Below are 25,691 nucleotides of genomic sequence, written 5' to 3'. Positions count from 1 at the left end.
GCACCAACGCTCTGCCGACTAGCTACCCAGAAACAACACCCGACACCATCTCAACTTTTCCCTTTATATCCACACACCTCAGTGGGCTGACAAGACGCCAGGTACCCAGTTTTGAGTGCACACAAACTCTGTGTGACTCGGAGCAATCTGTGTGACTCTAAGCTGAAGGCCAGATTTGCATGGTATATATGTCATTGAGCCAGTTAACAGAAAACCACTATTCAAGTTACACAGTGTTTGTGTGTACTCAAAGTTGGCTTTCAGGTGTCTTGTCAGCCCACTTGAGGTATGTGGATATAAAGGGAAAAGTTGAGATGGTTTCGGGTGTAGTTCCTGGGTAGCTCAGTCGACAGAGAGTTGGTGCGCTAAGCCAAAGGTCCTGGGAATAATTTTTCCCTTGAAAGTATTCAGATCTTTCTGTGTACGCAGAAACATTGCTATGACTTTGCGTCTGCTCTTCACATGCAACAAATTTGTCACCCCAATCCTAAACCCTCCCTCTTCTGTTCAAGAAGGCTATGCTGAAATATTTCTGCTCCTGCTGCAAGCTGTGAACCAGATAGATTAGTAGGTATTATATCACGTTTTTGCCTTGAATCCTCGTCTGTTACGTCTTCAGTTGCATTTGTAGGCTGCATAATAGCGATATGTCTGTATTTGAGATGAAATTTCGCTCTTAGCATAATTTTCAAACATAGATAGCATTTCATGCACGGAACATCCACTAAAATTTGAAAAAGCGAAACAATTTCAAAATGTATGGGAATATGCCTACTGTCCTTCTAAAAGGACACATAAGTTTTCGTCATTGTAATGTCGCAATGAATAGATATTTGGAACGCATTGAGGTTTCACGTAATATTTATGTTTATTAGGAGTCATTTGATCTATAACAATTTTTAAAATAATTTCGTACTGTAACACTATTTAATTTTCATATCTGATTTGCGTCTCGGATGCGATAGCTGAAATAAACGAACAATGCTCACGTCCACATCTCAAACTCAACGGTGACCAGAACTCTCATTACCAGTCTTACCACACCTAGCAAGCCGCTAATTAAGACCAGTAATAGTGACACCTGTGAAACAGCAAATGCGTTGACAGTAGAGAGAGTAATTTGAAACATTGACCACTGTCCTTGTAGAAGGACGGTAGGCATATCTGGGTTAATTAATCAAACTAGTTTCTTGGGAATTCCATATTCAATTAGAATAGTATATAAAACTTCTCTCTTAACCGAGTCGCACGCCTGTTTGAAATCTATGAATAATACTCCCTCTGACCTAATCTGACGTACTGTTGTGAAGTTTCCTTCTACCACTCCCAGCTTTTCGGCCAAAAATTGCCGAACGTTGATAATTTTACGCCCATCCGAGTTGTCCTTTCTGAAAAGTGAAAACGCCTACCTGCCTCGGATACCGAAAAATCAAGGTGAATCATAGCCCATATCACACTTTCATTCGTTCCTGCACCTCTTTGTGGAGCCATGTCGCGGGCAGAAATGGCGTCGTGGTTTCCTTGAGTGCCTCTATTGAGGTCTTAAAATAATGCAAAAGCATTCAGAATATACATTCTTCAATTATTAGAAAATTATAATATAAATACATGTTAGAGTCTTATTAATAACTACCGTCGCGCGGGGTGACTTTGTGCCATGAGGGTGACTTTGTGCCATTTGCAAAAAAACGTATGGAAGTATTCTTTAAGACCGTGACAAGGTTTTAAAGCCTACTTCCTTACATTTATTAGTCTTTAAAACCTTGTGACAGTTTTAAAGACTACTTCCTTACGTTTTTTATGAAATGGGCGAATGGCACAAAGTCACCCTTCTGGCACAAAGTCACCCCGCGCGACGGTACTGTATATCACTTGCAGACATAGATTCCAGAGTAAAAAAAATATAGTTAATAATTTCGACCTCAGAGCCGTAATTTGTTTTCGAAAGACCAGCATTGAACTGCATGCACACAATCATTGCTTTGGTTATAGTTGCAAATACTCTGCTGTTGCAGTTGCTACTACAACTACAAATATTACTGCCATAAACGTAACCTTTTTATATCATTATTAAATGTTGTAAATGAATGTTCAGTTCTGTCAATGTGGCGCATTAAATCAGCACCAAGTAAACGTCGTAGCTCAGTCGAGAGAACTTCAGAATTTAGATGTTAACGTCTCAGGTTCAAATCCTCGTCACTCTTTTACATTTTATTGTGTTACAGAATAGTATAATGTAAAACAAATGAGAAGAAAATACTAACACTCGTATTATGTAGCTTTATTGTTCCAAAACTAACATTAACTTTAGATTATAGTGAAACCTGTCATTTACGGACATCGAAGGAACGTAACAATCTGTCCGCATCTGGAAAGTGTCCTTTATTGGGAGGGAGGCTCCCCAATCTAACAGTAAATTTATAATATGCATTATTTATCCCTTCACGCTTTAAATGAAATGTATTACTGTAGTTTAATTCTAAATATAGTATACTATAGTAAATTCTTTGTAACTTTGAACTACAGTAGATAAGACCAGTAGATACAGTTATGCAGTACAGTTTTGAACTTAACCTTTACGTTCGGGTGCCATGTCTCTCGAAACAGAACAACTGATTGAAGTGAAGAGAATACAGTAATTCTATTAACCCAATCATGTGTCGAATACCGAATACAATTTCACAATCGCGGAAACCTTGGACCTATCAGACAGGTCAAATTTTATGACTGTTTATCCACCCGCTTCCAGCTAGCAAGGGGTAGCCTGCGAGACCCTTATTGTCTTCTTTCATATTAAGGAATTTCTGTACAGTTCTCAAAACTAAATTTTCCATTTTTGTAACACATTAGGTTTTGAAAGCCATGTTCTGTCTGCAGTCAGGAGGTAAAGCAAGCTTTAGGACTTTGAAACAGCTGTACTTGTCCGTGTCAGAGAATGTCCGTAAACGAGAGTTAAATTTATCATTATTTCTGTATTATTTCAGTTGGGACATAAAAATCTGTCTGTATTTGAGGAGTGTCTGTATCTTGGGAATGTCTGTAAGGAGAGGTTTCACTGTATTTATATCGCTAAAGAACGATAACAAAATTTAATGATAAGTTGAATATTATTTATATCGCTAAAGAACGATAACAGAATATAAATGATAAACTTGAATATTATTTATATCGCTAACGAACGATAACTTGAACAAGCTCGAACTCACAACCTTCGAATCATTAAGCAAGCAATCTACCGCCGCTCTACGATACGCAGTTATCGAATGACTCCTGCTTAAACACCATAGTTCCGAAACTGCTTCAAGTGCGCATCTAAATGTGCATGCATCGTGTAACATCACCGTGATCCGAAATGGACTTAGATTATGGGTATATTCGCTGTTCACGAGTGCGTCACTTTGTTTTTTCACAGCAGCTGGAGTCAATACTCAGTGCCTTATCTGCCACAAAAGCTTGAAAGAAAGAGGAAAACATAATATAATGCATCATTACTAGTCCACACATACAGATACGATGGTTTTGTTGGTGAAGATCGCAGTAAAAAGGTTCAGGAGTTCAAAGTTGCATTATTACATGAGGTAGGGTACGTTATAATTGATCAATCTTCAACAATATAAGTATCTCTCTTCAGGGAAAAGGCCAGCTCATTGTTGATATGTTGACTAAATTACGGGATTTCAGTCGTAAACTTACACTTTTCGTAAGTCAGTTTCGGGAAGGTACTATGGCTCACTTTCCAACGATAGAAACTGCTCGTGATGAAGCCATGTTAAACGATTATGTGCAAATATTAATTGAAATTCAAAATGAATTTAATTCCAGGTTCCAAGATCTTGTCTTAATTGGAAAGAAGTTTAAAGTTATCATAGTAAATTCCTTCAACACCAGTTGAAACAGTGTTAACGATTTACAGCTTGAACTTATTGATCTTCAATGTGGCCTAAGGACTACAGACCGTTTGAATAATACTACTAGCCTGGTTGAGTTTTACAAGGCTAAACCTGAGCAATAATATCCACGACTACACAGGCTGGCTGTGAAAATAATTGCTATGTTTGGCTCAACATTTATGTTTGTGAGCAACTGTTTTCCATAATCATGTTTAATAAAGGCGGGCATCGAACATCTGTAACTGATGTTTCATTACGATCAGTACTGTTCCTTTCGGCTGCAAACAGCATAAAACCCTGTTTTGATGTACTGATAAATAAAAATATAACAAAATAATATTGTATATGTAAATAGCTATAGAATTTCTATTATTTCTGTAAAATAAATATTTCTTTATTAATTAATAATAGTCCAAGATAGTTTTTTAAACACTGAACGGGAATTCATTTCATGAACACTCGTACCAGTACTTCCTTTTGTGTACATTTTGTACGAGATCACCCCTTCTTCCAGTCCACCCTTATACAAAGAGCAGCCAATATCTGCATTCCGCTCGAGAGCTGTGAGCCGACTCGGAGAGCGCAAACCTTGTGCAGGACTACTTTAAATGCAATAGATCTTACGCAGGATCGTGCCGTGACTCACTGACAAAGAGATCGAAGTTCTTGACCGCTCCGGGCTGTGATGAAAATGAATCTACTACGCTAAAAATCAATCCCGTTGTGCTCTGCTGAATATTTCAATTATCTCGATGTTACCTCAGCTCCTGCCTATTTCTACATAGAAGAGAAAAAGTATCAGTCGTGAAATAAATACGCAAATTATATCGATATACCTTCTTATTCCACTTCTGTGACTTGTTTCTTTTTCACTCATTTTATTCTTTTCCCATTTATAGTTGTGTGTGTGTGCCAGGTCTCTGTCCGGTCCCTTCATTTCTCTTCCACTACTGTCTGCATGTGTGTTCTTTCTTCCTTCCTGATCGCCCTTGTAAATTCATTCAGTATTTCTCTTTACGGTCCTTCATGTGTGTACGCCTGTCCCAGTGGCCTGCAATGCAGGCGGCCCGGCTTTTAAGGGGCCCGCAAGCACCATGCAAAAAAAAAAAGAAAAAAAAAAGCCCAATTGCAGCCTGCATGGAATTAGCCAGATCACTATTCACGACAGTTTCATAGAATCGAACCAGTTGTAAACAATGTTTTTTCCTGTGCCCGTGTCGTACACGTGGTGCGCGGTATGACGCTCACTCGTCACAAAAGAGCAGAGCAAAGTTATTTGATCCTAATGATAACAATGAAAATTGATATCAAAATATCATATTTTAGTTACAAAATTGTATTTTCTTGATGTGTAGTGTATTTGAGATGCTTTTATGAACCATTTTTTTTTCTGAACATTTAACTTCTGTACACTTATTCGACAACAATGGAATGGGTTTTTGTTCTAATATATAATGCCAATAATTATCCAATAAGATGTTTGTGTAGCAACGATCAGTCAACTGTACTCGCCCTCTTTGCGGGAAGTTAATATCAGTTGTGTGGTCGGTGTGAATTTTTTTAAACTTTATTTGAACAGTTTTTAGTTTAATTTTTTTAAACGAGTAAAATATTATTAGAGAGTACAGACAATACAGTACTGTAGTTACTGAAAAATTAAACCGTTTATAGTTAAGTACGAACATCTAAGTGGTGCACAGGAAAGAAAGAAGAAGCGAGAGTGAGAAAAAGAAGCAAACAAATTAGTGAAAATAAGTAATTTTTTTCCTCTTCCTGGTCCTAGTAGTAGTGCTAGCTCAGCAGTTACAGATGTCTGAAGTGAAATAGATATTAGTAGAGACAGCAATTTATTGTGATAGCGTTGGCGAAAAAGAAGATTGTAACAAAATTGCCTTAAATATAATTAGGCCTACAAATAACGCAGTTGCAGAGTATTCAAATGATCGTGCAGATTATGAGTTAAAAGTAGATAATTAAACTAAAAGTTCTTTGTTAACCAAATTCTTATCAGCCAGAGCCATCTGGTCCTTTCCCTAAAGATCCTAAGAAGGATAGCAGATTCTTTTCCACCAAATATTACTATAAATTCATATTGACAGGGCAAAGAACTAAGAAAGAATGGTTGTGTCATTCAATTAAAAATGACTGTTTATTGTAAAACGTTTCGGATCTTTGGAGAGCAGAAATCTTCTTGAGCTTGGAGGGAATGGTCCGAGATTGGAGATAGTTAACCAAAAGTATAGTGCGGCACGAAACTAGTTACGCATATTTAAACGCATGCGTCGTTTTCAATTCGTGGCGTAAGAAAAACACAGTTGACGCGGGTATGGATTCAGAACTAAGGAAAAGTGAAAACATATGGAAACAGGTCCTTGAGCGTATCGTTAATGTGACGTTAACTCTGGCATCCAATAATCTAGCTTTTCGTGGACATAGGGAACAAATTGGAAAATCAAACGGTGGAAACTTCTTGTCAGCAATCATCGAACTTTTCGCAAAGTACGATCCTGTATTACGCGATCTCATAAATAAACCAAAATATACACAAAAGTACCTAAGCCCTTCTATTCAAAATGTGTTAATAAATGTTTTATCCCGTGCAGTTGAAAAAGAAATTATTAATGACAATAAAGCTGTTCCATTCTTTTCAGTAATTACAGATACAACACAGGACATAACAAAAAAAACACAATTAAGTCAGAAATTTAGATATGTTTAGATGATGCAGCTGGAAAGCCTTGTGATGTGAAGATAAATGAAAACTTATTAGGTTTTCGCGAAATAAAAAATCAAAGTGTATTTGGAATAGAGAAGGAAATGCTCAGTGCAATAGACGAAAAGGGAGTTTACCTAAATGCCGTGGTCAAGGTATGACGGTTGTGCCATAAGTCAGCCCTATACAAAGGTGTCAGAACAAAGACAAATAACTGCAAAATACGTACATTGTGCAGCGCATCATTTAAATCTAGTGCTTAACGATGCTGCATGTGGAATTCAAGAAGTTAGGTCCTTTTATGACACAGTGGAAATGTTGTATCTTTTCTTCAGTCATAGTATTAAAAGATGGGAACATTTTGTATCTTTTTATACCTCAAAAAAACTTTTCCCATCACTTTGGCCTTCGAGATACCGGTCTGCTAAAGCCCTGCGTTATGCTATGTCGATGTACTCAAGGCTCTGTCAAAATTAATATTGATATCTATAAAAAAAAAAAAAAAGGAAGCAAGAGAACAAGCTGTTGCTTTGAAAACCCCAATAATAGATAAATTTCAATTCATTTTTCAGATAGTGTTGCAATCAAAGATTCTAGACTGTACTAGATTAGCATCACAAATTATGCGATCGAAAAGTGTAGAGCTTGGTAAAGCGTGTTCTCTTAATCAGAATGCAGCCGATAATTTACCTTGCTACCGAAATAATTTTGAAGAAGCAATGTCATCAGCTACATCTCTGGCAAAGAGCTGGCGTATTTCACCCAATTTGAAAAAGAATTCGAAAAATGTGAAGAAAAAAAAAGCATTTTGATTAATTGTGTCAGGACGAGAGGCTAGTAAATCCAAAGATATATTTCAGAACCAACGTTTTTAATGGTTGTTTGAACATTATTGTAGCCCAATTAAAAACAGATTTTAGAATATGCATAATGTTAATCATTTCTTCAAAATTATTTCCCCAAAATTTCTAAATTCTGCTTCCGACTAAGAGGTTCACAATGCAGCAGTGGTTCTTCAAAATGAATATAAGGAAGATTTATCCAGTGAATTTCCAGACCAGGTAATAAATTTCAGAAACGCTCTGAATAAAGAAATAGTCTCATTAACTTCCGTAGCTGACTTAACAAATCTATCAGTAACAGAAAATTCAATCGTAGCTGCTGCGCTCCAGAATTATGCACGGCATTTTACATATTTCTAACTATTCCGGTTACTGTTTCTTCGGCCAAACGATCATTTTCGAAGCTAAAACTTTTGGGGTGCTATGCATAGACATTTTACTAGCCCGCGCTACGAGCGTGCTAAACTAGCCCCGGCTATCGTGTCATTACTTGTACAGGATTCATATCATATCGTATCGCTGACACTGGTTTATGAATACGATAAACGTTAGTTCGCTGATCATCCACCGGAAGCCCGCGCTAAGAATGTCTATGAATATGGCCCATAAAGAACTGTGTGCGGAATATGACCCAAGACAGACTTAGTGAACTCAGCCTCCTCAGTATCGAATGTGAAAGGGCTAGATGCATTGATGTCAGTGAAATCATCAATACCTTCGCATCATAGAAAGCACGCCTTCACTAGAGTTCAGTGTAAGTACACTGAAGTTTTATACGTACAAAAAAGCAGGTAGAAATATATGTTTATTGATAGGCCTACCCGCCTACTTAATTTCAATCACTAGAGTATATATTAAATATTTTGTTTTTAATAAAATTTATTACTAAGTTTTATTATTTTAATAATCTCACAATAATGAACAATTAATCCCTTTGTTCTTATAACGTGGAAATATATTGCATTAAAGTTGAACTTCTACCTACTATAATTATATTTATGTTATTGATAGGTTATATATACTTGATTTTAGGGAGCCCGCATCACATTCGTTACGCTCCTCTATCTGCAACAGTCACTTCTCTCATGAGAAAATTTCTTCCCCCATGAGGAATCGAACCAGCGCGAGTCCTAGGCGGGATGCCTTAGACCGCGACGCCACGGCGCGGGACTGTACATTTAGTAGCTGCTCAAAATAGTTTTTTCCATCTGTTCAGTTTGCAATGAGAGTCTGCAAGCAAGTCACCATTCTCATTCTTGATCACGTTTACCCTTGGCTGATATTATTTTTTAAATTCTTTTATGCCCTTACATAAGTCTCTAATGTTTTTATTCTTTCTATTTGTTTCTACCTCATTCAGTATTCCCTTCAAGTAATGTCTCTTTTTGTTCCTAAGTGTACGACTCGCATCCCGTCTTTCATTGAAATGATTATCTCTATTCGTCTGGACTGGATCCTGTAAGAACTTCAATTTCGCTCGTTTCCTTTTTTCTACTGCCATGGAAAAAATTTTCATCAAACTAAGGTTTTTTCCTTAGTTTCATAATAACCTGTGCTCTGCTCAGCTGCATTTTGATATAATCTCTGATATTTTCCCACACGCTATTAACATACCTGAGGACGAGCCATGCCTTGAAAAAAAACGGACTATTATCAAAAGTAATTAAAAAGAGATAAAAATATTTCCTACATCTCGTACAAGAAAGATTCAAAAGCGGGAATGCCTCTAATTGATGAAGACGTCAATAGTGAACATGCCTATCATGTTCATTCAAATCATGGTGTTCAAATATTTGTTTCGTAAGGAAATTTGAATGTATGGTATTATTTTGAAATATGTCACTCTAATTTTACATTACTCGATATAATGTTGTTTTGAACACATTTTTTTTTAAATACAGATTTCAAAATGTTTTACTATATTTTAATAACACTGATCCAAAAACTGTCCCAGAACAACTACAAAAACCTGAATTTTTTAGTAAATTATTGCAGTAATTGCAAGGTTTTACGGATACTACAACAAAAACACTCTTCAAACATATAACAGGAAGTTTTACCACGAGAAAAACATGTGCCGAGGCCATCAGCGTCTTCAAATTCATCTTGTTCGTTTCCCGGCACATTATCTGCAGACTAGCATTTCCTTCCCAGGACAATTCAAAAGGTTCATGCAAGAATCCTTCTACTGTACATCTCTGATTTTTAATGGACTGACACTTTCAATGATGCATTGTTGCCCTACGGAAACCTTTTCCTCGTTTGCATAGTCCTTGTTCTGAAAGCGAAAACATGCTTCTCCTTTAAATTAGAAGACTGTTCCCCTTCTATGAAAAAGAAAACGCTTAACTTTCGAGATCTTGGCTTTCATCATGTCTCGCAAATTCCTTCCACTCACGGATTGGACATTCTTCATTGCCAACCTTGATGATTCACAATGATAGTATGATATTTTTCTTTCTTTTTCATTTGCTTTTCCACGTTTCCGAATGCCCCGTCACAGTGTCGAAAACTGTTTCCAGCTACAGGAAATAGATTATACACATATTTCAGGGTTGATATTGATAGAGCTTCTTTGTACTACCACCAACCATTCGAGATCAGACGAATCTTCTCAATCTCATTCAGGTCAGTAGATATCAGTCTATAATGAACAACAGATGCAACTTCAGAACTTTCTTCGGAAGCCTCATGTTCTAGCCAAGTGTAAGAAAATACACTAAATATTTTGGCTTGTCTCTGCCCAACTACTCTTTCGTTGTACATATAATATCGCCTGGCATAATATGTTGCTTGGTCAGGAAGACGTGGAAGTTCAACATTCTGCTGGCAAATCTGAGATCAAAGTGAGAAAGCCTGGAGATAGTCTATCTCATTTATGTTTTCATAAGAACTTTTCGCTCTCGGTAGCTGTCATAGCCTGTAATATTCTGTCTGACGTAGTATTATAATCGTAATTCATAAAATGAAGCCTATTATATTAGATTACATCAATATTTTATGTATGTTAATACAGTCCTTGCCTTATAAATTAGAACAGAAGTGTAGACGTATAATTACTGTGTAACTAAGGTCTCTACAATGTTATTTTTCTGAAAAATTAGGCAGGAAAAATAAAAACACATAGACCGTCCTGTTTAATGTCCTCGGGAAGTATAACGTAACAATATGGAATACGGCCCATTTTGTTCTGTTCAAATAACGAGACGCATATCCCATTTCGAATGATTCATTAATTATAGCATCCCATTTTCATCTATGTATTGATTTTCTCCACTTATTTACACGTCTAAAATAAACCATTCGGAAACCGAACCATTTATTGTGTAAAGTCTTCAACCCGAACTTGTCCATGACGTCAATTATTCAATTTCTAAAAAGAAGTCACATATCTTACTATTTCTTCTCGGTCAAGAAATGTTCAATGTAAGTCTTATTAAATGCACAATATAAACTAAAGCAGACATACCTGGATAAGAGAAAAAGACATCTGATTCAAGAAGTCCTCTGTGAACTTCGCTGTATCCTCGCCACATTTGTTCATCACTATTCTCTGGGAGCACAGCAGGTAGTCCCGGAACGAACTGCAAGAGAACACAACGACGAATGTGAAGAGACAGAGACAGAAAAGAGGTAGAGAGATAAAAATACACAAATGAGGAGATGGAAAGGATGAGATATAAAGAAAAAATGGGAGTGGTTGCGTCGAGGACACAGCCGTGAGCTTTACGTGAATATATATCGACAGATCTAGAAGACATATTTCGTTTGGTACCAAAAGCAGGGCGCTAGCAAATCAGAGTTGCGAAATATAGGCATACTGCCCGGAAATTTTCGCGCACGCACAAAATGGTCGCCAGACGCTGCGGGTCCTATCACAGTATTATAACCGATCGATCGAACGAACCCACATTTATTTTAATCGTGTTATTAGTCACGAAGTTATGGTGTCGGAATTGGTCGCCCTGCAAACCATACGTCCTGATACCCCATACAGATGCATTCACGTCAAAACATAGGAAAAGGGAGAGGAGCCATATAGACAGGGTGGCAGGCTAATGTGGAAAAACAAAAGAAAAAATGGAGAGAAAACGACAGAATTGGTTAGAAAATCACAGGAATAGAGATAAGGAGATTCAAACATACATTCATTAGCACATATACAGGAAGCTTCCATGAGTTTCCCATGGAAGGAATTTAATGAATCGTGGAAGTTGACCCAGATCAAAACAATATTTCGCGTGCGCTGAATACGATCATGAATTTCAGTTTTACGTATCACGGTTTTTTGATACATACTAGAATCCTTTCTACGTAACTGCACCTGGCTCGCAATTTTAAAGTTTTATGTCCAGTTTCCGGTTTACATAGTTTGAAAAATGCATTGACACTCAGTCACCTTGATGAATATGTTTAGAGTATGTGCTGCGAGGTTTGCGATCATGTTTGGATCGGTTCTTTAGCTAAATGTTTTGAGAAAACTGAAAAAAAAAACCGTCTGAAGCCTATAAATATTGGATTATGGTAATATATTTAGGATGAGTTTTTCAAAAGAATTGAAATATTCCCAAATATATTAAAGAAACTTTAACTATACTTGAGAGCGCCAGGGTTCTCTAAAGTTCGTGGAGATGTGTTGTCTCTCAAATACCCGAAACATTTTCAGTAACATTTTAAAATAGTTTGCCTATATTTTGTCACTTAATGGGAACAAAAGCCATTGTGGTGCACTATATATATTTTCCTTCATATTACAGAATTAAAAGAAAAATTATAAAACGTTTTAAAGTGAAAACACTGACATCTCTTTGAAGTCCCACACTATAGCCCCTGATTTGCTCCATCTCTGTTACGATTAGACCAGAAAAATCTCTTCATAAAATCTTTTGATTTCATCCTCTTCAGGGAAATATTGTCATGACATCATCACTTGAAATACGGCGGACATATCTACTTTCTCATACAGTGTTGCGAATACATGTATTAATGTCAGAAACACAATAAACTCGTTTTGGTTAAAAATGGACTTGTGTGGTTTTTAAAATAACCGATTCGTTTATTTTTACAATTACAAAATTAAAACTAACAGTACTGGAGTTAGTTTTGATTTAATATTTATAAATATTGAAATGGTGCATTTAACATGTAACAGTGATTTCGGACGAAAACGTCAATTTGTTTATTTTGTGTTTCAAACAAAGTAAAAAACTTGCTAATATTTTGGGGATATCTCTGCAGATAAGCCCTTTAAATGGGCTCATTAATAATGGCGCCGCATGTAATTCATACATCCTTTTTTTTAAATTATATTTTCCATAAATTAACATTTTTCAAACAAGTTCATTTTTCTCTGAAACCACTAAATCTATTTACTTGGAATTTTTAGTGTTTTTTGTACAGCCTGTGTTCTACAAAGTAGACCTACAGGTTTATGAATATCCCATAAGAAAAAAATATATGCACTGAAAAAATGGCAAAAATTGTTAATCAAAATATATTTTTACTTTTCAATAAGGGTGACATATTTAACTAAAAATTACTTCAAAATTTACAATATGCATTACATAGTAACTTTAAAAAAATACAAGGAATATGAGTGAAGATTATAGCAATTAATATGCACTCAAAGTTTGAGGTATATTTAGCAAAGTGGGAAAACTGGCTATGGGTTAGGATCTTTTTGAACTTGTATAAGAAACTAATTACTTGTATTTTATACCACCGAATTCAGAATGATTCACTGTATAACCATCGCAATATTTATTTGACTAATAGCCTAGAAATACTGAACTTCTCTTAATTCTACAAGAATCACTATCCAATACCCTGGAGTTAGTTGTGATTTACTCCTAATATTGATTAATAGTGAAATGGTTCATTACGTAATGGATTTAGGATTCATAACGTCACACCTTGTGGCAATAATAAAATTGATAGCCACGAGACTGTATCAATGTGGAAATTTTCCAAACCTACGTTCCTGTACAGTAGCGCTCAAAAGTATTTTGTAGATAGCATATGTTACAATTGCATAAAGATAAGCATTGAATAGAAAAAATGCCAGTGAATGACTGAAAAGTATGTATTTCCAATCCATTTAGTACAAAAGTACTTTTAGTTTAAACAGACTTATCTTGCGTAAAAAATAATTGAAAATTCTTCGAGATCAAAAGTAATTTGTAAATCCAAGTATGTAATAATAAAACAAAAATATTCTAGGCTCTGAGAAAAAAAAAAACAGCATTTCGTTGCATACACCCGAGTTTTGATCACAGCAGCACATCTCTTTAGCATTGAATCGCTCGAGTGGAAGTTGTGACCATTCTCCCAATAAGGCAGCAAGGAACTGGTCGTTATTTGAATAACTTCTAAGAACACGTCGATCCAATTCATACCAGAGTTATCCAAAAGGATTAAGATCCGGACTCTGGCTTGACCAATCGAAAAGTTTAATTTTTTTTAACTGCAAATAAATTTTTAAATGGCGGAAGTGTGTTTTGGATCATTGTGCTGCTAAAAAATCCAATTACGTTGTATAATCTTCCTCCCATGTGGAACCATATTCTTTTTCTAAAATGTCACTATACATTAAACGATTCATATTCCCTTCTATTTGGACTAGAGAATCAACTCCACTTCTAGAAAATCATCCCCACACCATGATGCTACCACCATCGTGCTTAACGCTCGATACCGGTATTTTTTGTTGTCTCTTTGGTCTTTTGGTCGACATACATACTGCACACCATCAGAAGAAAATAAATTAAATTTACTCACACTCCATAACACTTTATACCAGTCTGTAGTGTTCCATGTTAGATACATTTTTCCAAACACTAATCTTGTCTTTATATGTTTTGATTAATGAGTGATTTTCGTGATTGTCGTCTACAATTTAAATCACCAGCTACTAGGTGACGTTTCACAGTAGAGACGTGTAGGTTCAGTCCACGGTGCTGCTCTAGATCATCCCTAATCTGTGGAGCCGATATTCGTGGATCAGCAACCGACTGCTTACAAATATTTCTGTCCTCCTTACTGTTGTTTTTCGAGGACGACAGACCTTGGCTTATTGTCTACTGACCCTTCTTGTTTTTGCTGTCGACTTCACACCCTTATGAGTTGTGATATACCAAAAACTTTAGCAATGCTAGACTGCGATTTTTCCTACTTCAAAGCGTTTAAAACAGCTTGTCTCACATCCACAGAGTGTTCCTTTTGTTTTGGCATGCTTACAATGGTCTGTACAAATGAACAAGCACTGTCTAGATACCTAAACACCAATATTTAATGTATATCATGCCACCAAATCAAACTACAATATACTTATAAGCTAATGGAATACACATTTATGTTGTTATTACATGAACTTGCCTGCTTCCTAGATACGTAACCACAGCAACGTGACGCTACTCATAGAATGACACAGCTGTGTGCTTTGCGTTGTTGTAGCTGCATGCAAACAGTACTGACAACATAAAACCTTAACTACAAAATACTTTTGAGCGCTACTGTATGTTTGTGGTGAATTTACTGGAGGTTTTAAAATGGACATAGCTCACCTTTGATTAAGAAAACGTGTGTCAAGGAAAAATTGAATGAGGTAGAAACAAATGGTAAGAATAAAAACATTCGACATTTATATAAAATTTTAAAGGGATTTAAGAACGGATACCGGAAAGGGTAAACGTGATCAAGGATGAGAATAGTGACTTCCTTGCAGACTCTTACTCAATCCTGAACAGATGGAAGTACTATTTTGGGCAACTACTAAATGTACATAGGCCAAATAGAAATGATCGGGACGAAATTCAAATACAAACTGCTGAGCCATTTATACCCGAACCCACACTTTCTGAAGTCGAAATTGCGATAGAAAATCTGAAATGTACAAGTCTCCAGGTATCGATCAAATTCCAGCAGAATTAATACAAAAGGGTGGAAGCGCATTGTCTAACGAAATTTATAAGCTTGTACTTGCTATTTGGGAAAAGGAAATTGTACCAGAACAATGGAAGGAGTCCATAATTGTGCCTATTTTTAAGAAGGGGGACAAGACTAACTGTAGCAACTTTCGAGGAATATCACTTTTGTTGACGTCGTACAAAATTTTGTCCAATATTCTTGTGACAAGATTAACTCCGTACGTAGATGAAATTATTGGGGATTATCAGTGTGGTTTTTAGGCATAATAGATCCACTATTGATCAGATTTTTTTGTATTAGACAGATATTGGAGAAAAAATGGGAGTATAAGGGTACAGTACATCAGCTATTCATAGATTTTAAAAATACATATGACTCTGTTAGGAGAGAAGTATTACAGTATATGATATTCTTATTGAATTTGGTATTTCCAAGAAACTAGTTCGATTAATTAAAATGTGTCTCGGTGAAACGTACAGCAGTGTCCGCACAGACCAGTCTCTATCTGATGGTTTTCCAATTCACTGCGGGCTAAAGAAAGGAGATGCACTATCACCTTCACTTTTTAAATTCACTCTAGAATATGCCATTAGGAAAGTTCAGGATAACAGACAGGGTTTGGAATTGAACGGGATACATCAGCTTCTTGTATAAGCGGATGACGTGAATATGTTAGGAGAAAATGCAGAAACGATTAGGGAAAACACGGAAATTTTACTTGAAGCAAGTAAAACGATAGGTTTGGAAGTAAATCCCGAAAAGACAAAGTATATGATTATGTCTCGTGACCAGAATATTCTACGTAATGGAAATATAAAAATTTGGAGATTTTTCCTTCGAAGAGGTGGAAAAATTCAAATATATTGGGGCAACAGTAACAAATATAAATGACACTCGGGAGGAAATTTAACGCAGAATAAATATGGGAAATGTGTGTTATTATTCGGTTGAGAAGCTTTTGTCATCTAGTTTGCTGTCCAAAAAAATCTGAAAGTTAGAATTTATAAAACAGTTACATTACCGATTGATCTGTATGCTTGTGGAACTTGGACTCTCACTTTGAGAGAGGAACAGAGATTAAGAGTGTTTGAGAATACGGTTCTTAGGAAAGTATTTGGTGCTAAGAGGGATGAAGTTACAGGAGAATGAAGAAAGTTACACAATGCAGAACTGCACGCATTGTATTCTTCACCTGACATAATTAGGAACATTAAATCCAGACGTTTGAGAAGGGTAGGCATAGCACGTATGGGAGAAACCAGAAATGCATTTAGAGTGTTAGTTGGGAGGCCGGAGGGAAAGAGACCTTTGGGGAGGCCGAGACGTAGATGGGAGATTAATATTGAAATGGATTTGAGGGATATGATGAAAGAGACTGGATTAATCTTGCACAGGATAGGGATCGATGGCGGGCTTATGTGAGGGCGGCAATGAATCTGCGGGATCCTTAAAAGCTATTTGTAAGTAAGTAAATAAGTAAGTGAATTTGTATTTTGGATGTAACTGGATGATCAAAATAAGACTTGGATACCTCATCGGTGTTGTAAAATACATTCCCAATATTTAAGAAGCTGGTTAAATGAAACACATCCTTCAATGCCATTCATGGCATGGAGAGAATTGGGGAACATATTCCAGATTATTATTTATAATTACTGCGAACTTATCATTTTATTATAGGCCTACGCGTATATCTAGATTTTCTTCCAACTAAGGCCTTTAACCATAATCATTGTTATCTGATTCCTAGTCCACCTGCATGTTGCAGCTGTTCCCTAGGCTGACTTTCCTTCATTCCTTACTCCGATTGAGTTTCTGAAATCTGAAAACTTCATTTAATTTCACAGAGTAAACTATCTTAAGTGACACTAACTGTTTGCTAGATGCATTGAGAATAAGGTGTGAGCAAATTTTGAGCTCAATCGGACTGCTAGTTTCGAAATTAATTTTATTTTACTTATGCAAATTGGAGGGCCAAATGCAAAAAATGCCTAAGTCTACTTTTTCAGTTTTGTGGCAAATGAGCTTTGTATATTTTGAATGTTTGCACAGTTAACACTTTCCTTTCAAGTAAATTGAATTTGGTTTCATGAAATACTATCCGACCAATGGTTTTGCTTGAGAATTTTTTTTTTCGAAATAGTCTAATTTCCACCCAGATATTAAGGCTTAAAGAAATGGACTTAGGCATTTTTATCCACAAATAATGTAAACTGAATTTTTTTAGAGCCTTTACATAATGCTTTTTGTGTTATTTCACTTTTACGTAGTTTATTATTGTAAATTACATATTTTTGCATCAGAACTAGATTTTAACTGTAACTCTAAGTGGCTATTTTGTTCAGTTTAATGTTTTGAATTTGTTACACTCAGTTTTATTTTTATTTTTTCTAATACAGTATTTTTATTATGCTATAACTCATGTATTGGCACAAATTACATATTTTAAGGTGCACCACCATGCTCTTTTTCTAACTACAAAGATAATTTGTTATTTTTTTTTTAAATATTTGATGTTTCGTTATCATATCATGAACTCACCACAATCATTTTACCCTGTTATATATAAAATTTGTTTCAGTGATGTAAACTTTTAACACATAGTAGATTAAATATATCCACATTTTAATGCACTCTCACCACCATGATTTTTCCCTTTTACATATTACATATTTTAATATTTTGAACCAAATAGACTACATGCAATAGACCTAGGCTACATCCTCTTTTTTCATTTCATATCATCTTGAATTTCCTCGGCTGTTTTTCCTGTGTTTGCCATTATAATTTTGTAGAAATTTTGTTGTTCATATTTTGGCACATATTGGAGAGGTACAATATATATAATCTACTTTTTTCGAATTTATTCAAATGTATTGCCCATCGAAGTAAGGAGGTGTTTCCTTTTCGTGTCCTCCTACTTTGTAAAAAGAAACCTTCCGCCCACTCATGGTTTCACCTGCTTCGGGTCCGTTTCCTTTGGAAAGTTGCCCTTTTCTCCATTTGGATATTCCTGGAACAGAAATTTTCATATCCGCCTCGAAATAGCTTTTATAATCAAGTACCTTTACAACTCGTTCATCAGCGGCGTTTCCATCTGCCCAGAGACTACTGTGTTCCATGAAAACAACTTCAAATGGATTTTTTGCTCTACATTCATTTATCATATTTATATAGTAGTCAGAACTGTGCACTTTGTCACTTTTTCTCCTACAGCGCTCAAATGAATGCAAAATCAAGATCGATGGGCATCATTGTGTATCCAGAAATTGGGTAAGATACTAAAATATCCTCAAAGATCCCCTTACCAATGAGATTATCAAGATAGACGAAAAGATTGCGATTTTTATTTTGGCTATAGCAGTTGTCCACGAATAGTTTCAGCACTTTTTAATATTTTTTGTTGTGGTTGAGATAGTCATCAAGGCATGAAATAACTTTATTTGGACCTTTGTGAGCGAAGTGTTCTCAATATAAATACACATACGAAGTACCATATTATGGACACCCAAATTATGTATCCATAATTGTCGCCTGTAATATTCATATTGGGTATTAGTTACAGGAAGTGGAAGATAATTTTTGGTAATCCATGCATAGAGTTAAGCTCTTTGGATCATTTTTACTGTCTTTAGTTTTTTTAAAAAAAACCTCAGCTTGTCTGTGATGTAGCTCTGCTTTTTTTTGTTTATATTCAAAACATACTTACTTTTCTCAATTTCAGCAGCTTCAAATCAACTTCAAATTTCGTACAAACATTGAAAATATCGTTTCCAGGAAGACCAAATGAAATATTATTAAAACCCTCGTTAAAAATCATTCTGAAATATCGTAAGATATAGAATATTCTGCTCCTAAAGTTTGGGAATATATCCTATGAAGTTCAACTAAATTAAGGCCTGAACTTAGATATTTAAGATGTTTGTTCTCAGATCGGCTATAATGAGATTCCCTAGCTGGAAGATTGTCTATAAATTCCCCAGCTTTTTGCATGGTCGATTCAAATGATTATCGTGCTTCCATCTACAATACAGGATATCTTTTTCCGGGTGCTGAACGTTTGCCCTCAATCTTTGTCGTTCTGTACCCTGTATAGCTAGGAATGTCTTCTGACACATAATTAACTCTGTATCATCTCGAACTATTACGGCATACTTGGACACACGTCTGTCATTTCTGTCATCTAGATCTGTATTCCTTCTCTTATGCTTAACGTTTACACTACGAGTACACCCCTGCAAATTTATATTTTGTTTATTGTGAGAATATAGGTTGTTGAACTTGCCAAAGATACATTTCTGCTTTTCAGGACTGAGCTCTGCTTGACAGTTACATCTACAATTTGGTATTTCACGTTGATATATACTTTTGCACTTACAGGACGTTTGTTCTTTTTGTCTTCCGGCTCTCTGAAGAAGATATCTCTTCATTTGTTAGGTTGATCTCAAATATTTAGGTACCGTACGCCATTATGTACATTTACTTTTTAACAAGGTAATTTGAATTTTTTAAATACACTGAGAACAATCATCTTTAACAAACTATTACAATATTGTCCTATAGTCCCTAACGATAAATTTTAAAAGTCATATTACATGTTCCAAAAATTGAATTAGTTAAAGAAATGATAAAATTAAATATAAAACTGAACACTTAAAGTAGCTACAGTGGAACTAAGCTATTGAAAAAATAGTGAAATTTTGGACTTAGGCATTTCTTGTTCCTGAAAAGTACTTAGGTATTTTTTAACAGAAATACCTGCCTTTCACAAACATAAGCACTGTGTGTATATGGAGAAGGGTACTACTTAGAACAAAACTGAAAGCATATTCAAAAAAATCGTGTAAAATTCACTTAAGGGGTGTTAAAATTCCAAAAATGAAAAAAGTGGACTCAGGCATTTTTTGCACTGGACCATTCAATTAGTGATATAATCAAAATGTTCCTTGCGCATTACATTCAAGTATTGCAAGTTGATATTTATTCCATACCCTATGGATCCAGAATCCCGGGCATTATTTTAACATTGAGAAATTCAAGATATCTAGTTTGGTTGAAGCACAATAATTTTTTTTAAATCATACATTTATTTATTCATATTTTTTTACTTGCATGATAATTTTTAGCTCCCAATTCCTAAGGTACTTAAAATGTCCCAATGTTAGATCTCAGATAATATATGCAGGGACACGTACAAATATTTTGATTGAGTTTGGTGACAAGTGCATGCGCATGGAGTATTTTGAATATCAAAAATGTAGTTTCGAGAAAAAGGCATATTTCGTCGCTTTGGTGGTGAAGGGGCCTAACCCACAAAATTTTGATTTTTGACTTAAAACCATTTATGGAGTCTAAGAAGTCTAAATTTTACATTTGTTAAAGGTAATATGCAATTAATTAAAAAAATAAAGAGATATTTGAATTTTGTGAAAAGCCCTATACCACCATTACTAAGTTGTGAATAGACTTAAGTGTCTTACATCCATTCACAGTTCCATTGGAAAGAAAATGCTGGAAAGTTTGTACGGTTGTGAAGGGTCTTAATCCACCTGCAGGTGCCTTACATCCATTCACAATTTCATTTGAACAGAAATGCTCGAAAGGTTGTGAATTGTGAAGAGACTTAAACCACATAAAATGCTTAAATTATCTTATTTTTAATTTCTAAAAGCTTGGGAATTTTGACTTATGGCACAATTGTTTGATTTTTTTTTGTGTACTGAGCCATCAAAATCAACTTTTAGTAAAACTGACATAAATCCAGACTTTGAAAACAGTAGTGATTAATTATTTGGGGATATAAGTGACAATGATCGGCCATACCATCCAGAAGGGGATGATGAAGAGACAACTTTTGAAGATAATTAGAATCACCAGCACACACTGATGGACAGAAGATGACAGAACAAGTTGAGAAAAATCAGATAAGCGAGAGGAATGAAGATATAGCAGAGGACAGCAATTTAACTAAGAAAAGCAAACGAAATTCGACAAAATGGAAACGTTATGTTCAAAATAAATTACAAATACCGGTACAGTAGAGACAGATAAAGGGGCAAGAAACGCCTACCATACAAGAAAACAGAGAGTGCGAAAAACATAATAAGGTCTCATGATATAAAGCCATTACCAGTAGTATCATTCACATTACTGTCTAAGTTCTACTAAAATGAAGTACCTTGCCTCTGGCTTATCCGAAAACAGGCTATACAGTGACTATAAACAATACTGTGCAGAACTTGGCATAACTCCTGAGAAGGCCAGTTATTATAAAAAAATCACCACTGTATTTAATTATGGTTTCCACAAGCCGAAAAAGGATCAGTGTGATTTCTGTATGCTTTTAATAACAAAGATGAGGCAGGATAACAAGAACTTCAAGAAAAATATGGCTCTGGATGTGGCTAGGAAACAGGAAGCAAGTGAATATAAAATAGCTAATAAAAGAAGAGCTAAATCTGAAAATTCATTTTCCTGTTTCACAATGTGTGCGTGTAAAAAATTCTTGTCACACCATCAGCGTTGAATATTGGAAAACTATATTACATACAGAAATTGAAAACTTTTAATTTTACTACATATAATTTGGGCAACTCTGAGGCTGTAAATTTTATGTGGCATGAAGGTCCTCGGAAATAGCAATGTGTCTTTGGGAAACTTTAAGAAATCTTCATCCAGCAGTACAAGAAGCGACTATCTATTTGGATACAGCATCAGGACAAAACCGTAACCGTATAAATGTGGCTATGTTTCTGCGTGCTGTAACGATGTTACCTATCAACGTGATTAACCAATAATTTATGGACTCTGGTCATTCTGAAATGGAATGTGATGGTATCTATTCTGCCATTGAAGGTAGAGGAGACAAGACTGATATTTTTACCCCAGATAGATGGTATACTATTGCCCGAACAGCCAAAATATAAAACCCTTTCTATAGGGTAGTTGAAATGGACTTCGCTGATTTCTTTGATTTTAAGAGCTTTTCTGCTCGACTGATAACTAATAAGAACAAGTGTGAGGATGGAGGGACACTAAACTGCTTGAAGGTAAAATAGTTGCAATACAGAAAAGGAAATTCAACCCGCATATTTTTCAAGAAAGATTGAGTAACCTAGAATTTCGAACCATCACAGTGACAAAAGATACCTAAACGAAGAGAAACCGATTTTCTTACTAGTGATAACAGTATACTCTACTCAGATACAGTAACGTCATCAGAAGAAGATGATTTATGTATAATTAATGCTTTGTATCATTTGTTTAATGTAGTATTAACCCTTTCACGCCTGTGTAGATCACTTTTTCAAAAGCAGTTTATCCGAATTTAAAAAATATAGTGTGTAGGCCTATAGTTTAAGTGTAAATTCTTAATTTGGAGACATTTCTGTACTACCTGAAAATATTTGACATTAATTTATTTTTGGGCCTTAAATGAGGTTGAGGATCCCTTGAATAATAACACTTAGAACGTTTTTTTGTCTTGTGCTGCAAATAAAAATTGATGCCAGAAAGGATTAATACACTGATTTTTCCGTAATTGATAATATTTTAAACAAAATACATCTCTTTAGCATCATCTACAATACTTTCTGTTTCATATTATCAGATTGGGAATATGTCATTTCATCAATTTAAGTTAGATAATCCCTCATTAATAAATATGGTGAAAGGGTCTAAGCCACATTATAAAATATAAGTTTGATATTAAAATATTTTAATTAAATGAAACATAGTATAGCATTCTTCTTAATTGTATGAGAACATAAAGTCAATTTCAATTTCGAATTTACTCTCACAATGTTAAATAATGTAGTTTTTCTGATTGCACAAAAATTTCAAATCGCTTTATCTCGAAACTTGCTCACCGTGGAATAGAACTATTCACTACCAAAGCGACGATTTATGAAATGAGATACAATACTGACTTATGGAGCAGACCTGTATAAAAATCGCCCCTGGAGTTAAAAGAAAACGTAGAAGCAAAAAACACTTACTATCAACTTCCTAAGATACCAGGAAAATTTAGTACAAAAAGTCGAAAAATGATATTTTGTCCATTTTTTTTTTGTAAAACCTCTGTCCTAGAGTCCCTTAATCGAACAAAAAGGAAATTAAACTATTAGGTTATCGATAAATATGACATCTTCTACAGCCGGTACTGAAGTGACAGTGAACGAATTTACCTCAAAAAGGTGAACTTGTTTATAATAGTGAAGTATGTGGTTGGGAGTGCTAAAATCCAGCACAACCATAGATTCAGCGAATCTGATTCCACACCAAATAACTTACGGAAAACCTACGTGTAATGAAACTAGGAAAAAAAAAACACAGACTAGACTATTAATATTTCACTCGACGAGCAGAATGACCATTATACTTCAGTTGTTCTAACAGCGTCACAAATGAGCTCACTTCCAGACGTCTGTATAAACGCGAGTAAGTTTTTCTCCTACAGACGTAATTATATGCTTAAAATTTACCAAAACAAAAGCGCAAGGCACCGACGCTATTACTGTCATAATGCTTAATGAAATAATCGACATCGCTCTTTCAGCCCTTACACATAGCTTCTACGCTTCTCTTATCCTTCTATCATGCACAATTTTCATATGCACTTGTTCAACCTCTACCGAGTATAGACCAATCAGAATTGTTTCAACATTATCTGAAGCTGTAGTACGTATAACCTATAGGCATCTCACCGACTACCTGTTCACGCATAATCTCCTTTGACCCACTCCAGTCTTGTTTCAGACCTGCACTGTAGATTGTTTTTAGTAGGTTATTTTACGACGCTTTATCAACAGCTTAGGTTATTTAGCGTCTGAATGACATGAAGGTGATAATGCCGGTGAATGAGTCCGGGGTCCAACACCGAAAGTTACCCAGCATTTGCTCATATTGGGTTGAGGTAAAATCCCGGAAAAAAAAACCCTGACCGGGAATCGAACCCGGGCCACCTGGTTTCGCGGCTAGACGCGCTAACCATTTCTCCACAGGTATGGACTACACTGTAGCAGAAATAGAAAATACTCTTACAGTCTTACTAATAAACCGTGTATACTTTTTATACGAGACTTATGCAGAGTTGAGACAGAAAACGTTACTAATAAACCGTGAATAAGCTATGGACGTATAAACAGGCTGTAACTATACAATGGGAATTGCTTTGCAGTAGTTATATACTGGAAACCCCTTGTTTAAGCGTTATATATGGCGAAAAAATGGCCGCCCTTCTAACAGCTGTTCGTATCGACTGTCATTTTGTGATTATGGTTACCTTGTAACCACAGAAGAATAAACCAAACATCATAGAATTATTAGAATTAATATTGCTGTAGCTTGTACTCTTTGACCAAAATGTAGTGTGGTAATCGATTAGAGCCAGTTGTACTATCGATATTTAACACGCCACACTAGAGCGCTCTACCGGATGCAATAGAGAACCTCAGATATTCTGTTACCTTTCGTAACGAAGTAATGACGAAACTATGACGTAGCTGTGTAACAGTCATACTGTTATACACGACGTATGTAGTGATTATTAGTAAGGAATTTACGCACGACTTACAAACGAGTTACTCATTGTATAAGTATAAGAGAGTTAAACGTCTGTATATAGAGTTTTTATTAGTAAGACCGTAAGTATTGATATAAGTTATAAAATATATATATATATTACATATATGAAAATCATTTGTACACCTGGAACATATAAACTCCAAGTAAATAAGGTACTATATTGGAACCAGATTCGCTGAATCTATGGTTGTGCTGGATTTTAGCATTCCCTGTGTATATAACGTAGCGTACAACGCTTACTGCTCCTTTGCAGCGAGGGCCGTCCCCTTATTAATTCTACCAGCCTTGTTTCGATAGAGAACTCAAAATTTCAGGGAAGTGAAAAAAGTAACAACCAAAGAATTAGGTACGTCCTATCTGATGAGTAGATACATATTCTAATTTACAATTCAAATATTAATTATAATGACGTACTCTTCACTTCATTTTCTGACAAAGTAACAAAACTTACCAACATACAGTGCGCAACTCCTTCTCTCTCCCCGATATGTCGGCGGAAGTCTTATTATTGTGTTCACTGATGCGGGCATGCACTTCTCCGATCTTCTGTTGGTATTTGTGAGCGCAATCTTCATAGTCTGTGGTGACCTCCTTCATGCAGGGGGCGTGATGGAGAAATTCTGCAACCAAATAAATTATCGTGCAATAGTAATCATCCCACAAAGTCAACAACTGTAGGCGCTTCAAATATATTATAATACTGGATACGTAGTGACGGTGAAACTAAATTTAAAA

General features: G+C 35.5%; 1 protein-coding gene across 2 annotated transcripts in view; it reads right to left on the bottom strand.

Annotated features, from left to right (window-relative positions):
- Positions 1-25,691, bottom strand: part of LOC138707394 (uncharacterized) — a 447,965-nt gene that overhangs the window by 48,279 nt on the left and 373,995 nt on the right. For both annotated transcript variants that reach the window (XM_069836756.1, XM_069836757.1), the window contains exons 4-5: positions 25,408-25,576; positions 10,915-11,029 (exon numbers count right to left, since the gene is read on the bottom strand). In XM_069836756.1, the coding sequence (XP_069692857.1) occupies positions 10,915-11,029; positions 25,408-25,576 (284 nt within the window). The remainder of the gene's footprint in view (positions 1-10,914; positions 11,030-25,407; positions 25,577-25,691) is intronic.

The sequence above is a fragment of the Periplaneta americana genome, chromosome 10 (assembly GCF_040183065.1).
Source record: "Periplaneta americana isolate PAMFEO1 chromosome 10, P.americana_PAMFEO1_priV1, whole genome shotgun sequence".
Taxonomy (NCBI): domain Eukaryota; kingdom Metazoa; phylum Arthropoda; class Insecta; order Blattodea; family Blattidae; genus Periplaneta; species Periplaneta americana.
Note: the sequence above shows the minus strand (reverse complement) of the source record. Positions and strands in the feature narration are given on the sequence as shown.